At 48.5% G+C, this 17,798-nt stretch overlaps 1 protein-coding gene across 1 annotated transcript in view; it reads right to left on the bottom strand.

The window, feature by feature from the left end:
• Positions 1-3,032: 3,032 nt before the first annotated feature.
• The window catches only part of LOC138165271 (phosphoglucomutase-1), an 82,248-nt gene continuing 67,482 nt past the window's right edge, over positions 3,033-17,798 (bottom strand). Inside the window, exons 8-11 of the mRNA XM_069093416.1 lie at positions 13,860-13,995; positions 9,485-9,668; positions 8,095-8,229; positions 3,033-3,911 (exon numbers count right to left, since the gene is read on the bottom strand). Coding sequence (XP_068949517.1) covers positions 3,822-3,911; positions 8,095-8,229; positions 9,485-9,668; positions 13,860-13,995 — 545 coding nt within the window. The 3' untranslated portion in view covers positions 3,033-3,821. The remainder of the gene's footprint in view (positions 3,912-8,094; positions 8,230-9,484; positions 9,669-13,859; positions 13,996-17,798) is intronic.

The following is a 17,798-nucleotide window of genomic DNA, read 5'->3' on the forward strand; positions in this document are numbered from 1 at the left end:
ACACTCACACACACACACTCACACATACCCTTTGCTTGGTCCTTCTACCTTCTTGCAGTTCCTGAAGCTAAAGGTATAAAATATTTCTTCATTCCCTAACCAAGAAGCCAGAAGTAAATTATTTCTTCTTTCTCCTCTCCCTCCTCCTCCTCCTCCTCCTCCTCCTTTTTCCTCTTCTTCTTTTCCTTTTCTTTTCTTTCTCTTTCTCTTTCCCTTCTCTTCTCTTTCTTTCCTCCTTTCTCTTCTCTCTCCCACACCCCATTTCTGTTCAAGGCAACTAGGCAGCACAATAAATAAAGTACTGACTCAGAATCAAGAGTCCTACCTCAGTCACTCACTGGCTGGGCCAGTTGAATAGCCTCATTCTGCCTCAGTTTCTTCATCTGTAAAATGGACATCATAACAGCACCCACCTCCCAGAGCCTATTGTGAGGACCAAATGAAATAAGATAAAAATGCACTTGGCAAACCTTCTAGAAATGTTAGCTGTCCTGACGGTCACCCCTCCTCTGTGCTGATCTCATCTCCCTACAAGAGGCAGGGTGGCCCACTGGAATATATTTTAGAGTAGGAATAAGAAGAGTTGGGTTTGAATTTCTGCTCTGCTCACCATTTGTGAGATGGTGGATAAGTTATTTCCAGCCTCAGTAAACTCATCTGAAAAATAAGGGGGTTGGAGCAGATGGCCCCAAGACCCCTGCTGGCTCTAGATGCCTGAGACTAGGACTGGTAGGGGATGGGGCTGGACAAGCACCTCTTTGCATCTCTAACACAAAAATAGGCGTTCGAGAAATACCTAGTGAACTGAAATGAATCAAATTGGGAGATGAGGCAACATGGGATATGATGGTTCTGCATTCCCTTCAGGTTCAAAGGGTTTAAAAGAGTTCCAGAAAATGGCTTCTTCTCTATAACTCCATGTTTCCTTGCCCTCCCCAATTCAAATCATTTCAATTCACCAGAAATTTCTTGAGAGCCTAGTATGCATTAGGGATGTAAAAGTGTACATGGATGGACCCATCCCCCATGGACCCAATAACTTAACAGCCCTAGGCTCAGGCATCTAGAGCCAGCAAGGGCCTTGGGGGCCATCTAGCATATACATGCATACATACATGTATATGCACATAGTTATATATTACATGCACATGTACATATTTGTGTATATATGTCATATTATACAGATACACACATACATATTTTAAAAGAACCTCTTGAATTCCACACATACTCTGGAGTGTAAAATGAGTAGTTGAGACTCGATAATAACTAACATTTTTATAATATTTTAAGGTTTGCAAAACCCTTTATAAATATTATCTCATTTTATCCCACAACCACCCAGGGGTGGGTACTTGTATTGTCCCTATTTTACGAATTAGGACAATGAGGCTGAGAAGTCACCCAGCTATTAAGTGGCCGTCCTATCTGAACACAGATCTTCGGGACTCCAGGTCCAGGGCTCCATCCACTGGGTCACCCAGCTAGGGCTCCTTCTGGGTCTGAAACACTGAGTCTGCCTCACTTATGGCACTAGCCATATGTCGTCACTTGTTTTCTCATGAATGATGTACTTGTTTTTATCTCCCACACCAGATGGCCAGTTCCAGGCGACATTCTCTGCCCCTTTACAGCACCCAGCACATAGTAGGTACCCAACAACTCTGGCGGGTTAGTGCAGGAGACAGAGCTGAAGACATTGCTCTACCAAAGAAAACACCAACAAAATGCCCAAAAAGGGGGAAAAAGGAAAAAATGTCAAGATATATTAAAACAATGCACAGAAGCGGAGCAGAAGAAATTTTAAAAGGGGATGTAAATAAGTATTTTCATCTTCAGACCCCCACCACCTAGGACTATGCCTGGCCCATCAAAGAAGTGTAAGCAAAGCCCATTGAATCAAACACTGGGCCTCATCTTGGATGCTGGGGTCATACTTTCCACCAGTTTCTCTCACTACTTGGGAGGAGGCTCAAGAAGTCCAGGGAGAGGGGACAAGGGTCTGAATCAGAGTGCATAGAATGAGATGAATAATAAATGCTTGCTGATTGAATCAACCAAGTTGAGAGATGACATGGAGGTAGAACCAACAAGATTTGGCCACCAACTCTGTTCCCTTATGATGGGAGTCTCTGCTTGGAAGACCCTCCAACACGAGGCAGCCAGTGGTGGAGTGGGCAGAGGGCTGAGCCCGGAATCAACAAGACCCAAGTTCAAATCCAGCCTCAGACACTTACTACCAAATCATAGAACCTCCATTTGCCTCATTTTCTTCAACTGTAAAAATAGAGATAACAGCACTTACCTCACAGAGCTGTGAAGATCAAATGAGATGTTTGTAAAGTGTTTCCAAAGGGTCTGTCACAGGAGACGCTTCTAAAAGTGCTGACTGCCTTCCTTCCAACTAGCCAAGCGTCCCAGTGCCCCTTGTACCCAGGCTGGTTCACAGTGGTTTCAGGAAGAAGGGCCATATTTTTAGCATTATCTCAATGAATCTCTCTCTCTCTCTCTCTCTCTCTCTCTCTCTCTGTGTGTCTCTGTCTCTCTGTGTCTCTGTCTCTCTGTCTCCACCTTTTCCAGGATGAATAAAGCCTTATCTGCCCCAAATCCTGCTCTCACTCCAGGGCTTTCAGCCAAATACCAATAAATTTGGCCAAGAACCCTGAGCTTCCATCCCTCTCCACCCCAATGGTGCCCAGGACCTTGGCATCAGGGCCCTGCAATTTCAGATCTTATCTGGAAAGTTTCTGCCCTTCCCCTGCCTCCTAGTAAAGTCATTCAAGCTTAGTTGGTCTACACTGGAAGCCTAAAAGGCTCACTTAGCCCACTAGGATTTGAAACTTTGGTTCCAAAGAGTCCAAGTCTTTGAAGGTGGGGTGGAATCCATCTCTCCCTCTGGCTAGGAGATCAAAATGAAACCTAACTCCCCAAAGCTTTTTATTTTCTGGAGTTCCACTCCCCCTCCCCCCCACCAAGGGAGAAAGAGTATCCCAGAATGAAAGGGAAGGTGGAGGAAAGACAAAGACAGCACATTAGGCAATGTGACCCAATTCTCTTTAATATATGGCCATACTTGTGTGAGCAAATGATGGGAAACACGGCGGAAATCAATTGACACTGATGGAAGAGAAGGCACCTGAAATGATGGTGTCCACGTGACACATTCCAGACAAAAACCAGAAACAAAAAGCAAAGTGATTTTCTCCATATTTGGGAACAAACACCAATGGCCACATGATTGCCACGTTGGGAGTTCTGACAGTGAAAGGAACACCATGTGGGATGGAGAATTCAGCCCAGTCTTGTCCTATGGCAAAGGGCAGGTGAGCATCGGTCAGGCGGGAGTGAGATGCCGCCTCTGAGGCTCAGCCCTGTGTAAGAGGCAGGTGGCCTGCTCTCCCTCACCTCAGTTTCCTCATGCAGGACCTCTCTGGTGTGCAAAGTCCCTTCACCAAGGGAAATCACAACCCTACAATTTTGCAAATCAAGACCAGGGAGGTACTTGAGGCTCTGAGAGAGGAAAGGACTTGTCCAGAGTCACATAGCTAGTAAATAGCAGAGGCAGGATTCACACTCAGAGCTCTAACTAATGTACCCTCCTGCTTCACTTGCAGGACATAAAAAAGGATGGGACAATGAAAGGGCTCACTCCCACAGCAACACGGCTTCCATTCTTCTCTGTTTCTAGTACCTTGTCAACATACATGAACATGTTGGGAGGAAACATCGATAAGAAAAAGCCTGAATAAAAACATAATTTTTTCTTGTTCTTAAAACCATGTGGCAAGCAGGCCTTGGTGTGGCGGTCCTGAGACAGGAACTTATGTGATGACAGTGGGTGCAGAGCGGCCGGTTCTTTCCTGGAGCTGGGAGACCTTCAGGGCGATGGAAATGAGGGGGGCCAACATAACCTGGGGGAGGGAGAGATGGAAACACAAGCAAGAGAAATTGTGAGCATCACATCTCAGTGTGTGCCAGCCAGCTCTACCTGTGTGCAGGATGGGTGTCAGTCCAAGGACCGCCCCGCCCCTCCCCCCAGTCTCAGCTGCCCTGGCACTGACATTCCACTTGGGGCTGGGCTGCTCGCCATCCACCAGGCTGAGCAGGGACTTTATCTCTTCATATTTTTATTTCCTTCCCCATCACACTCAGCAGGTACTTAATAAGTGCCTGTTGATAAATTCAATTCAATAAGCATTTAAGTGCCTTTTTATTAGGTGAAGATACAAAGAAAAATAAAGGAATCCCTGCCCTCAAGGAGTTTACATTCGTGTGTGTGTGTGTGCGCGCGAGCGCGCTGCATTTCAGAGGGGGGCAGCACTGTGCTGGGGAAATCCAGAAAGGCTTCATGTAGGAGACCTCTGAAGGGAGCTAGGGCTTACAAGAGAAGATGGGAAGGAGGGAGTACAATCCAGGTATGAAGGTTGCTGGTACAACCAATCAATTAGTCAATTAGAAAGTATATATTAATTACTCTCCATGTGCCATGTGCACTGAGCATATAAGGCAAACCTGAAGTAGTCCCTGCCTCCAGGGTCCTTACATTTCTTTTTGGTTTTTTTGCTTTTTTGAAGGGGGGAGGGTTAAGTGACTTGCCCAAGGATACAAGGCTAGTAAGTGTTATGTGTCTGAGGTCAGATTTGAACTCAGGCCCTCCTGACTCTAGGGCCAGTGCTCTATTCACTGCGCCACCTAGCAGGGTCCTTACATTTTACTGGACAGAAAAGGAAAAAAGTACAGCAGGGGCAACTTGGACAAAGGGAACAGGGAGGGGACATATGTCATGTCTGAGAGCAGCAAGAAAGCCATTTGGGGGAGGTTGGGGGAAGAGTGTTCCACGGGGCTGAGAAGCTGGGAAGGGCCATAAAAGCTCAATGCTGGTTTATGTTTTGCCCCATTGGTAACAGGGAGCCCCTGGAGCTTGCTGACTAAGGAGAGATATTTAGTTATGAAATATACAGTTTATGTTCTTGTGCTTAAGGAAGATCACTTGGGCAGCTACGTGGGAGCTGGACTGGACAGGGAGAGACCAACAAGGAGGCCGTGGCAATGACTGGTCCAGCTGGCAATGACTTGAACTGGGGTAGTGACTCCATGAAGAAGAAGGGGACAGAAGCTAGAGATGTTGTGGGAAAAGATGCGGTCAATTTGATCACTGGGTGATAAGGAGTGAAAGGTGGAGGATAATGCCAAGGCTTCGAACCTGGAAGACAGGAAGGACAGTGATGCCCTCAACAAAGAAAGGGAAGCTCAGACAAGGGAGAGACCTTGGCAGAAAAACAAGGAGTTCTACTTGGGGTGTGTTGAGGTTGAGATGTCTTGGGGACTTTCAGTTGGGATGCAGGACTGAAAAACAGAAAAGAAACCAGGGATGGCTATATGGATCTGGGGAGAGATCCATGGGAGGGAGAGGAGTCCATGAGAAAGAGAGAGAGCATGTAGAGTGAAAAAGGAGAGGGGCCAGGACAGAGCTTTGGGAGACAAGCAGAGTTACTATTCATGACAGTGGATAATGACTGAGCAAAAGAGATGGAGGAAGAGGAGGCGTTGTCTGGGTAGCAGAAAAGTCAGGAGGTGTTATGGCCATGGAAAAGCAAAGAGGAGATGGTGAGCCAGGGTCAAAGCTGACAGAGGGGTCAAGCAGAGTGAGGAGCAAGATCTCAGCAACGAGTGATCCAAGGCAAGTCCAAAGGACCCACAAAGGAAAATGCCATCCACATGCAGATAAAGAACTAATAACTCTGAATGCAGATTAAAGCATATTTTTTCACTTTATTCTTTCTTGTGTTTTTTCCTTTTAATCAATTTCTTTTTTCACAACTATGACTAACATGGGAATATTTTACATGATAACACACTTATGAACTGTATCAAACTGCCTGCCATTTTCAGAAGAGGGAAGGGGAAGGAGAAAATATTGGAACTCAAAATCTTTAAAAATGAATGCTAAAATTTTACTTGGTATGCAACTGGGGAAAAAATAAATACTATTTAAAAAAAGAAGAAGAATGAGGACTGAGGAAAAGCCACTGAATTTGGCAAATTAGGAGACCACTGCCTACTAAGGGAAGAGACCAGATAGGAGAGAGACAAGAGAGCAGGACAGACAGTTTTTTCAAGGAGTTTCTCTGAGAAAGGAAAGAAAGACATAGAACAATATATTGAGGAGACAGTAGGGTATAAATAAATTTTTTAAGGTGGGGTAGACTTGGATGCTTTTGTAGGCATCAGGCAAAGAACTAGTGGATAGGGAGAGACTAAAGATTAGATGGAAGGGGAGAAGACTAAGGAGGCAAACTTCTGCAGAAGACTGGAGCCAATGGGATCAATCAATGAAGCAACAGGCATCTATTAAGCCCCTACTATGTGCCAGGCTCTGTATTAAGCTCTAGGGATTCAAAGACCAAAGAAAACAATTCCTGCCTTCGAGAAGCTTACATTCTATTGAGGGAAGGAAAGTATAATAATAATATTAGCTAATAGTTATCATTTTTATATAGCACCTAGTATGTACCAGACACTTTACAATTATCATCTCATTTTATCCTCATGACATAGGTGGTTGCTATTACTATGCCCATTTTACAGTTGAGGTAAATAGCGTTAAGTGACTTGCCCAGGGTCACATAGCTAGTGAGTATCTTAAGTCAGATTTGAACCCCAGTCTTCCTGACTCCAGGATCCATGCATTTTCTACTGAATATCAAACAATCCATCAGCAAGTATTCTTTAAGTGCCTATTATGTTCCAGTCCCTGGTGATATAAAAGTGAGTCCTCTGGTGAGCAAAGCTCATTGAACCTGTAGGAGAGATTGGACAGGCTGATGCACAGAAGACTGATCAGTCAGTTTTGCCTGAGGGGAGATGGAACTAGGACCAATGGAGGAAGCCAACCAGAGGCACATTTCAGTCTGACACGAGGAGGAGCTGTCCAACAGCTCTCCATTAGACTGGGAGCTCCTTGAAACCAGGGACTGTCTTCTGCCCTTATTTGTATCTATCCCCAGTGCTTGGCACATAGTAGGTGCTTCGTAAATGCTGACAGATAATGGAGAGAGTGGGTTCTCTGTCTCTGGACACTCTCAGAGACAGGATGAGGGATGGAGGCTTCAGCTTAGGTCTGAAATAAGTGATAGCCAAGATCCCTAGATTCTAAGAGAGTCAACAGCATTTACAAGGCTGGCCAGTCCCAAGAAGGAGGCTTTTTGGTTTTGTTAAGGGCCCCCAGCCCCGCTCCGAACTCATCCTAAATCCACATTAATAGGCTATGTGTCCCAGGCAGGTGAGGACCCTGGTTAAGGATTCTGTTTCCAAAAGCACGGAAGGTTTGAAAACTCCACTATCTAGAAGACCTGGTCCCAGACCATCTTTCCAGGTGATGGCATGTTACCCTCCTCCATGCACGGTCCACATGCTCCTGGGGGCTGGTGCCTGCTGACTCTATTCCATCTCCTGACTGTCTCTGCACAAGCTGTGTGCCATGCCTGGAATGTCCTCCTGCCTCCCCTCTCTCTAATGTGCCACCTCTTACAGGAAGCCTTCGTCTCACTTCACCTCACCCCCCTTCCCCTACAAGTTACTTTCTATCTATGTGGTATTTGATTGTTGAGGCACACCTGTTTGCCTTCAAGAGAATGTAAACTCCATGAGGGCAGGGGTGGCCTCATGTTTTGTCTTTGAATCCCTAGTACAGTAAAATACTTATTGAATGTCTGAATGAACGACTGAGGTTCTGGGACAGCATCCCCGGCTGCCTGGACCACTATATGGTATCTCCTTTAGAATACAGGAGCCTTGTCCTGGTGGCCCCAAGCCTCCCCTAATGCTGGAGCCTCCCCTCTGAGATTACCTTCCATATCTTGTATGGTCGTCCTTATTTACATGCTGTGTCCCCATTAGAACGCAGGCCCCTTGAGAGTAGGGATAGTATTTTCATCTTTCTTTGTATCCCCAGTCCTTAACACACAGTAAGTGTTTAATAAATGCTTGTTACACACAACAAGTGTTTAAGAAATGCTTGTTACACTCAGTAAGTATTTCATAAAGGCTTGTTGATGAACTGAATGGACTCACCCAAAATGACTGGAAATTTACCTGGGGGTCCTGGTAGATCTTGGATGCATCCTTCTCATAGCTGTCGATGTACAGTCGGATTGTGGCCCCGGCACTGCCTGTCCCACTTAATCGGAAAATGATTCGAGAACCATCAGCAAAAATGATCCGTAAGCCCTGGAACACACAAGAATGCCATGATTCCCCATGTGCTGGGAAGGAAAAGGAAGCTTGGAAGCAGGGCAGGGGACTCAGCAGAGTCTTGGGCAGGAGAAGGATGATTTCCTCGATAGATGGTGGCCCCTGAGCCTCCTAGATCTGTGTCCTCTCCTCTGTGAATCTCTAGCCACATCCAAAGAGGGGCCAGGGAATGCCGTGATTTATGTATAATCAATCAGTCCTCCTTCAAAGGCCTACAGGTGTTAGAATCGCAGAGGCAAAAGCCCCAGCCAGTCACAATCACCAATCTAAAATGAAGATCACGTGGGCCCCTGATGAGGGAAAGGACCTTGCATGAGCCCTACACCTGCCTCCTGAGGTACTGGCTCCCTCCCCCAATCGGACACCAGATTCTTTGATGGGTGAGCACACCAAGATGGGATGATGCTTGGTTCTTCCTTTCAATGGGCACAGGGACCAAATGGGCTTCGATGAAAGAAGGGGAAGGTTTTGGTGTGACCTGTGGGAGGAGAGATGACAACCTCTCCCCTTAAGGGTCCTTGAAGAGAAAAGACCCATGTGTTGAGCCATTGGGATCTGGATCTCCTTCCCCACTCTTTCTGCACCGTCCTTTGTACCCAGAAATCTTATTTTAGGGCAGTGAAGCATCTATCTTGCCTTTTCAGGCTTTACCCTTCTCTATGACTCAGTAAATGGCCTTCAGGACATCCTGAAGCCAAAAGATCCATCCCCTCATGGTCAGCTCAGTGATGGGTTTCCCAAGGGTGGTCCTCGGATAACAGATGCAAACGTCATCCCCGAGGCTGGATTTGAAGCCTTTCTAGCTTGTGGTATGGTGTAATGTACATAGGATCTGAGTTAAAATCCTGACTCTTCTGCTGACTACCTGGGAGACCCTGGCGATGGGTGGTATGTAGAGCTGCTAGAAAGTTGGCTTCAGAGCCAGGAAGACCTGAGTTCAAGTCTCTCCTCTGCATGTTCTGGCTCTGTGACTCCTGGACAAGGCATTTGAATAGGGGCCAATCTTCACTAGCAAAGAAGTGTTCACCAGGATCTCCCTTCAGTGAAATAACAGGAAGAAAAAGTCAGCGCCTTCACATCTCACCCCCTAACAATGGAAGGAATTTTACCCCCATGTCTAGCTCCATCTGTATGTGTATGTGTGTGTGTCTTTCTCTCTCACTCTCTCTCATTCACACACACACACACACACACACACACACACACACACACACACACGCCTTGTTCCCACCTGGTTCCTTGAAATGCTTCCATCCACTGGGTCACTGTACTCAAAGTTGTCGGCTTTCTCCACGGTGTAAACCTTGTCCCCCTCAGTAAACTTCCGGCCCACAAAGGAGCGATCAAACATGAGGGTCTCCAGGTCCTTCATCATCTTGCTGGCACCCTCCGAGTCTACCTCTTCATAATCGTACCTGGAAGGAATCGCAAACACAAACATTTAGAGTTGCTGCTGCCGCAGCAAACCCCCCTCTGAGCTGGCTGAATGAGAAGCTCTTAATGTACAGAGACCAAGTAGAAGAAATGCCCATCATCCCAGCTGCACCGGGAGCTTCCCGAAGGTGCTCAGTGAGCCCCAAATCTCTCTGAGAACTAGACTCAGGGCCTTAGGGGCCAGCAATTTCAACCTGTCTTTTGGCAGGTGGGGAGACCCGTAAATACTGAGCGAAGACAGCTCTGCCCCAAACCCACGTGTATAAGAGGTCAGCAATGGAGATAAAGTCAGCAGGACTCAGGTCAACTAAAGGGTCAATGCCAGCCTCTCACTGGGCCCAGCACAGAGCACACCCTCCCTCCCTCCCTCCCTCCCTCCCTTCCTTCTTTCCTTCCTTCCTTCCTTCCTTCCTTCCTTCCTTCCTTCCTTCCTTCCTTCCTTCCTTCCTTCCTTCCTTCCTGTGAACCAATAAACAAAATATATGGGCTGTTTCCTTTAGGGATAGACTTTGTAAGGGGGTTTGTTTAGGGCATTTGTTGATAGATGACTATCCTATCAAAGCAAAATGTGTGAATTCACTTTAAAACATCACCCAAAAGGGGCGGCCAGGTAGCACAGAGAGTAAGAGCACTGGCTCCAGTGTTGAAAAGACCTGGAGATCGAATCCCGGGCTCAGACACTCAGCACCACACCCAGAAACACCTGGCCGTGTAACCTTGAGCAAGTTACTTAATCCCAATTGCTTAAAAAAAAAAACAAACCATCACCTAAGACTGAGGTCACCACTAACACTCTGTGCTGCACAGAAGGTGTATGCCTGCATAGGTGGAGGGAGCGCCCTCACTGGGGAGGTCCTGATAGCAAGAGAATCATAAGTTTATCAGCACCTGCCATCTTCATCATTCGGGAGCACTGAACTCCTGCAGAAGAAATCTGTTAGTGGGGCAGCCGAGTCATGCAGAGCAGAGTGGCTCCTGCCTGTCCTTCCCCTCCCTATCCTCGCCCCTGGCACACAGTAGGCCCTTAACGAAGGCCCGTTCAGCTGACTGCACTGAATCACTGGAACAGCAGGCCTGGCTGGAGGCAGAGAGATTCTGCAAAAGCACAAACTCCTACCCACATGGGGTTACAAATAACGGACCAAGAAGGATGCCACAGAGTGAATACAGTGCCAACGGGGAGTCGAGAAATCTGCTCAAACATCTTAGTCATAGTACATAAGACAGGAGCATTTATCAGCTGTCTACTGTGGACCAGGCATTGTGCTAAGCACTTACAAATCTGATCTTCAGAGCAATCCTGGGAAGTGAATGCTATTATCATCCCCATTTTACAGTTAAGGAAACTGAGGTAAACAGGATTAAGTGACTTGCCCAGGGTCACACAGCTAGCAAGTGCCTGAGGTCGGATTTGAACTCAGGCCTTCCTGACTCCAGGCCCAGCACTCTGTGCACCATGGCGCTCCCTAGTTTGCCTTGGACAAGTCAGAACCTCTCTGAGCCTCTATTTCCTCATCTACAAAACAGACATAATAATGATATATATATGCACTATATATTTATATATAGTTTATATATATAGTATATTATGGTAATATAGTTTTAGTGTTGTTGTAAGCATCAGATACTATAAAGTATTTTGCAAACTTTACAGTGTTAGTCTATTTATTGCTATCATCCAGAGAAGTTAATGTAAAGAAATACAATGGCAGAGTTAGCAGGTAGGTGACATAATGAACACAGCACTTAGCCTAGAGGCAGGAAGACCTGAGTTCAAATCCTGCCTGAGATACTCACTAGCTGTGTGACCCTGGGCAAGTCACTTACCTCTCTGGGACTGTTTCCTCTGTAAAACAAGGGGGTGGGACTCAGTGTCTTCTAAGGTCCCTTTCTATGCTCTGCCCCCATGAAATGACTTGTAGCATTTGTCCCTCCTTTATTATTATTATTATTAATTACCCAACAGAGAGAGGAAAGAGCACAGGCTTAGGCTCACTGGCCAACAACTGTTCAGACCCTGGACTCTTGTCTGATAGTCGGGCCAATCTCCCACCCAAGGACACACTGGCCAGGGTGAATCCTTAGCCAAAGCAGACACTGGGGACCGCTCTAGAGGACTGAGGTGGGATCAGAGAGATTCTTCTTGGAGACCAGCTTTGGGGGTCAGCGGTCCTGGGCTCATCTGGGTGGGGCCAACAAAGCCAGCAAAAATGGGTCAAGGACACTAAAGCCAAGCAGATTTATTTGGGTTTTCCCAGAGCCCAAGCTTCTGTGGTCCCTGTGGGACAGCTGACAGACCCTTAGGCTGAGCCGTACGATGGGGCCCCTTTCCAAACTTCCCACCCACTGGCTGCATGATCTGGGCACAGAAGCAGGGACCTGACTGCATGGTTTCTGAGGTCCCTTCTAGACCTAAAATCCTTTTGGAAATACCCAGGCTGTGATATTTTTCCTCGGTTATTTATTACTGTGAAACTGCTAAGTAATCTGCTCAGATATCTTAGTCATACTAAATACTATGTGGTAAAGGCCAATGGGTCAAGAGTCAAGCCGATGGGGAGCGTCCCGGCAACATGGCGACCTGAACCAAAGTCCGGCGTCTCAGGGCTGGGATGCTGGTTGGGGCCCAAGTGATGCCCTTTATCTCCAACTCCCCAGGCCTCCCAGCTTCAGCTCCAAGGGGCCTGGGACTCTGCCTGTGTCTTTGTTCTCAGATGCACGCCCCTCTCTGGGGCTTTCAGGAGGGGGTGTTGTTGGGGTAACTGGAGCCCTCTAAGACGTGTGATAGAGGGATTGTGATCAGGGCCTGGCTAAAGTTTACCTACAAAGAAAACAGCTGCCTCTGCAGTCAATAATGCCAACAAGATTCCACCCAGAGGGCAAACAAGGGAGGCCAGGCCAGAGATTTGTGTGTCAGGAAAGGAAGGCAAAGGTTATCAGGCTTCCCCTCCCCAGAAGCATCCACGTGCTCAGGAGGGGTCAGCAGCCTCCACCTGAAGGCCGTCCAGCCTATCCAGCCAGAGGAAGCCCGCCACTCCTAGAAGCAGCCCACTGCCATTTTGTAACGGCCCTGGTGGTTAGGAGGCACCACAGTGCACAGAGCACTGGGCCCAGAGTCAGGGAGACTCATCTTCCTGAGTTCAAATCTAGCCTCAGACACCGACTAGCTGTGTGACCCTGGGCAAGTCACTTTACCCTGATGCTTCAGTTTCTTCAAGGAAATGGTGAGCCACTCCAGTATCTCTGCCAAGAAAACCCAATGGGGTCCTGAAGAGCCAGACATGACTGAACGACAAGGGCTAGGTAGCTCTTACTCAGCCCCATGCTGGAGGGGCTCGCCATTCGGGATTCCTCTTCATTGCTCATGGAGTCCTTAGCTTCCTGCAAGGCTCAGCACAAGGATCATTGACTTAGGGGGGATTCTCAGAGACCGAGGAGAGAACCTGAGGCCCAGAAGGGAAAGGGCCTTGCCAAAGGTCACACAGGTAATAGTGACATCTTTCTAACATCCCATGCTGCCTCTCCCCCATGGCTGGTGACATCACTGTATGTGCCCATTCCCAGTTTATTTATCTGTGCATGAGTTCGCTTTTCCAGTTTGATGGTAAGCCCCCTGAGGGCAGGGGCTGTTTGTTTTGTCTCCGTTTCTCCCAGCACCTGGTCCAGCGCCTGGCACATAAATGCTTGTGGAATCCTGTTCTGCCCTCTAGGGCCAGGCAGACGAGAGCAGCCCTTCACCACCAACCCACCTTGCACAGAGCAGCTGTGTAAGGCTTTGAAGGCCACTACTCCCAAGTCTTCTCTTTCCCAGCTAACTCCTATTTCCCTCACTTGGTGCAGAGAGAAGAGCTGGCTTTGCTCTCCACAGGGAATCTGCGAGTGCATATAACCACTGCATCTCACTTATAGGAATCTGTGCCTACACCTAGCCTCTTTCCGAGGTTTTTCAGTGCTAATGATAAAGAAAACCAGTCCAAACAACTAATCGATGTCAGTTTGGCTGGACTGACTTCAGCTCTCATTCGTGGATAATTCAAAGGCAGACTTCATTGCAGCCTGCGGCCCTCAGGAATTCCTAATTGGTGGGAACCAGATAAAATGTGGTTATTCAAGGTCTTGTCAGAGGCCAAGCTGAGATAGGGGGTGCTGAGCCACCCGAAGGGAGGGCTCACCTGGTAAAAAAGTTCCGCCCAAACTTCTGCCAGTGATCTTTCAGGATGTCCTCCACACTCTGCTTCCGGGTGGCGATGATGGAAAGCCAAGCCAGGACGGCCCACAGGCCATCTTTCTCACGGATGTGGTCAGAGCCTGGGGAGAGAAGCGGAGGGAAGTCAAAACCAGTTTGAACTCAGTCTTACAAAGAGTGTCTGCCCTTGTTAGAGGCCAGGTCCTGAGCCAAATCAGCCCTGGGTAAAACACCAAATGTGCACCCGGGAAAAGGACACTAGACTACCAGATAGGAGCTAGCCAGCTGGGGAAGCTAAGAGGTGCCATGGTGCACAGAGTGCCATCCTGGAGTCAGGATGGCCTGAGTTCAAATCTGACCTCAGACACTTACTAGGTGGGTGACCCTGGGCAAGTCACTTCACTCTGCCAGCCTCAGTTTCCTCATCTGTAAAATGGGCCAGAGGAGGAAATAAATGGGCCAGAGGAGGAAATAGCAAACCCCTCCAGTATCTCTGCCAAGAAAACCCCAAATGGGACCCTGGAGAGTCAGACACAACCCAAGAACAAAATAGCCTCTGGCCACCCCTTTCTGCCAGCTCCCTTCATCCCTACCCCTGCTTTACAATTTTGACATACTTTGTACAGATCTTTACACTTTTCACAGTTTGCCTTCTACCTTAGCTCACTGAGATTGCCTAGGGCTATCTGAGGTCCCCTAATCCAACCTCCTTATTCTAAAATGAAGAAAAAAAGGCAGGTTAAGAGACTTGCCCAAGGTCTCTCAGACCTTGTCAGAGTCCTCATTAGGATTTGGTGAAGAGTCATTTTAACCTCATTGTCAACCCCAACTCATCATCCTCCTTCAGCCTCCAAGTCCAGGTGTCTATTCCTCTACTGTCCCTGGCTTCCTAGGACCTGTCATCATGGCGCCATACCTAGCTAGATCTGTCTTCCCTGAGGAAGTCTCTCAATACTAAATCTTCTCTCCTTTCCTTTGCTGAGCCACAAAAGCCTCCAATCAGAGCAGTCTTCAGCTCCATTCCCTCAGTCACTTCCCTACCTGGACCTCAGTCTCCTCATCTGTAAAAGTATGGGTTAGACTAGATGACCTCTGAAGCCCTAGCCCTCCGGAATGCTAACGCCTGGCCTCTGGCCTCTATCCTGGAGATAACCGTGATGGTTCTTCATTGTCTGCATGGTGTCTCCCCCTTAGACCAGGTGCTCCTCTGGTCTTCAGTCCTTTCCTGGCATGCCCAGTGCTTGGCATGTAGGAGCCTAACAAATGTCAGTAGCCTACCAGGCTCTCCCATGACACTCACCCTGTTGGAATCCCTGGCTCCCTTCAAAACTCAGCTCAAAAGCCACCTTCTCCATGAGACCTTGCCCAGGAGCCCACCGTGGTATCAGTCCTCCCTCTCTTAATTACTTGCATTTAGTGTATTGGGCTTTTTCTCCTGGCAGAATATAGGCCCACTGAGGGCAGAAACTTCCATTTACAGCTTTGTATCTCTAACACCTGGCACTTACTGTCATTGTTGTTCAGGGGTGTCAGTTGTGCCTGACTGTCCATGACCCCATGTTGGGCTTTCTTGGCAGAGACACTGGAGGGGTTGGCCATTTCCTTCTCCAGCTCATTTAAAGTTGAGGAAACTGAGGTAAGCAGGGTGAAGTGACTTGCCCAGGGTCACACAGCTAGCAAGTGTCTGAGGCTGGATTTGGACTCAGGAAGGTGAGAGTCTTCCTGACTCCAGCCTAGAGACTGAGGCTCCACCTCGCTGCCAAAGCCAGCACCTGGCAAAAAGTTTGTGTTTAATAAATGCCGATTAATTACTCCATTAAGCATGATGCCTAGTGGGTGCAGAGTGCTGTTTGGGAGCCTAGAAAACCATCTCCCCTCAGACATTTGGTAGCTGTGTGGTCCTGGGGAGGTCACTGCCCCATTCACCACGTCTGTAAAATGAGGACAATTACAGTACCAGGGTAACGATGAATGTTAGAGGACTTTGCATACCTGAAAGCACTATCACAATGGTGGCTGCTAATCCTTCACTGCCTGGGCTATTCTATCTTAATTTAATTTCATTCAACAAACTCCTATGAAGCACCCAGTGGCAGATACTGAGGACACAAAGACAGAAGACAATGCTGTCCCTGCCCTCAAGGAGCGCCAAGGGCACCAGGTGTGACAGGGGTCCAGGCTAAGTGCAGGATAGTGAGAAGGGCCCTCGGTCACTTTCTCACTGCCTGCGCATCTGGACAAGTCACTAAACTACCTTGCCTCAGTCTCCTCATCTGTAAAACAAGCAAGTTAGACTCCGTGGCCTCTAAGGCCCCTGATCCAGGAGGGAAAGGTCACTGGGAGCTTGGTGGGAGGAGAGCACGTTCAGGGAAAGCTTCTGGGGGGGGCTGATTTGTTTCCTCCCCCACAAAGTGAAGAGGTTGGGCCAAAGGACCCTTGGCCTTTTCTGGCTCTGGATCGAGCCTTTTATGTTTCAAACAGGGGAGTGCATGGAGGTACTCACTACCTCTGGGACTGTGGACAAGTCACTGTACCCACCCTGGGCCTCAGTCTCCTCCCCTGTAAAATGCTGGGGGTGGGGGGGGGAGATTTGCTTCCAAGGCCTCTGTCCTCTCTCTACTACAGGACTGGAAGCCTCCTTGAGAGCAGGCACTCTCCTACTTATCTTTGCATGTGTCAACGTCCTGAACACAGCAGACCCCCAAAGCACATCAGTTAAATTCTGTTTGTGGCTGTTCACCTCTTTTCTACTGATCTCACTGAGCCATAGGAAAGCCTGTGCCTGGCTGCAGTTGCCACCAGGGTACATGTAACACCAGGCTTTGCTCTGCTTCCCCCCCAGGGGAGGTGATGTGAATAAACAAAAATCCCACCCCACCCCCTCGGAGAGCCCTGACCCCCAGGAGTGTGCTCTCCCTTGAGAGACCCTGACCACCCCTGATGGAAATAACGTCCATTCAGCATCTCCAAACACCTGTCCCCAGGCTTCTGCCTAATCAGCTCCTTGTGACCAGGACAGCATTGGCTCAGTCCAGGCAGAGCCTGGTCCCCCGCCAAGAGAAATATAGACTCTGGCCCAGGGAGCCAAGCCCTGACAGTTCCCAAGTTGTAAAGCACTCATGAACATGGCATTTGGGGAAGGGGGGGCCTCCCTGCCCCCACCAGAGCCAGCTCTGGGTCCCAACAAAATTAAAAGGAGGCCTGCTCCCTCCCAGGGCGATGGCCAGTAAAGGGGTGTTCTGTCTAAAGAGAATTGCTTGCCTTCTCCAGAGAAGCACAATCTCTCCCTGGGAAAGGGAACATGAGACCCTCCCTGCTCCCAAAGGGCCGCCCAGCTCTCGGTGGGTTTTCCCCTCTCTGAAATCATTTGGCAGCTGATCCTGCATGGACTCAGAAAGTTCTGCTGCCTTCTAACTAGCCTGCTGTCTCCCAGATTCAATCCAGGAAGGCATGGCCATGCAGGACCCCAGCCACAGGGCCCTTCAAGGTCAGCTAGGCTGCTGCCCCTATTTCACAGAAAAACTGAGGCAAGGCAGGGATCACAGAGCAAGTGAAAGGCTCCTCTGAAAATGTACTGGGGGCTGAGCAGGCTGGGAGCTCATTTGGGGCCAGCAGTGGGATCCTGAGGCCAGGAACTCTCCAGAGTTGAGCTGTACTGAGAGCAAGCACCTGGAACCAAGGAGGGCAGGCCTCTCAGATTCTGCCCTGGTCTGAGCAGGCTGGGAGCTCTGGGTTCAGCTCTGGGGCCCATGTTTAGGAAGGATGCTGAGAAGCCCTAGAGCCGGAAAGCACCCAAGAAGGAAAAGGACAGAGTCCTCATCATCTGATGGTCTAGTCGGATGCTTAACCTGGGGGTGAGAAGACTTGGGCAGGGCCAGGACACTGGGACTAGGGCTTGAATGAAGGAAGGGCTAGCATGCTCATG

Source organism: Petaurus breviceps, unplaced genomic scaffold (assembly GCF_028583685.1).
Source record: "Petaurus breviceps papuanus isolate PSGF00001 unplaced genomic scaffold, PetGlider_PUasm1.0 208, whole genome shotgun sequence".
In the NCBI taxonomy this organism is placed as follows: domain Eukaryota; kingdom Metazoa; phylum Chordata; class Mammalia; order Diprotodontia; family Petauridae; genus Petaurus; species Petaurus breviceps.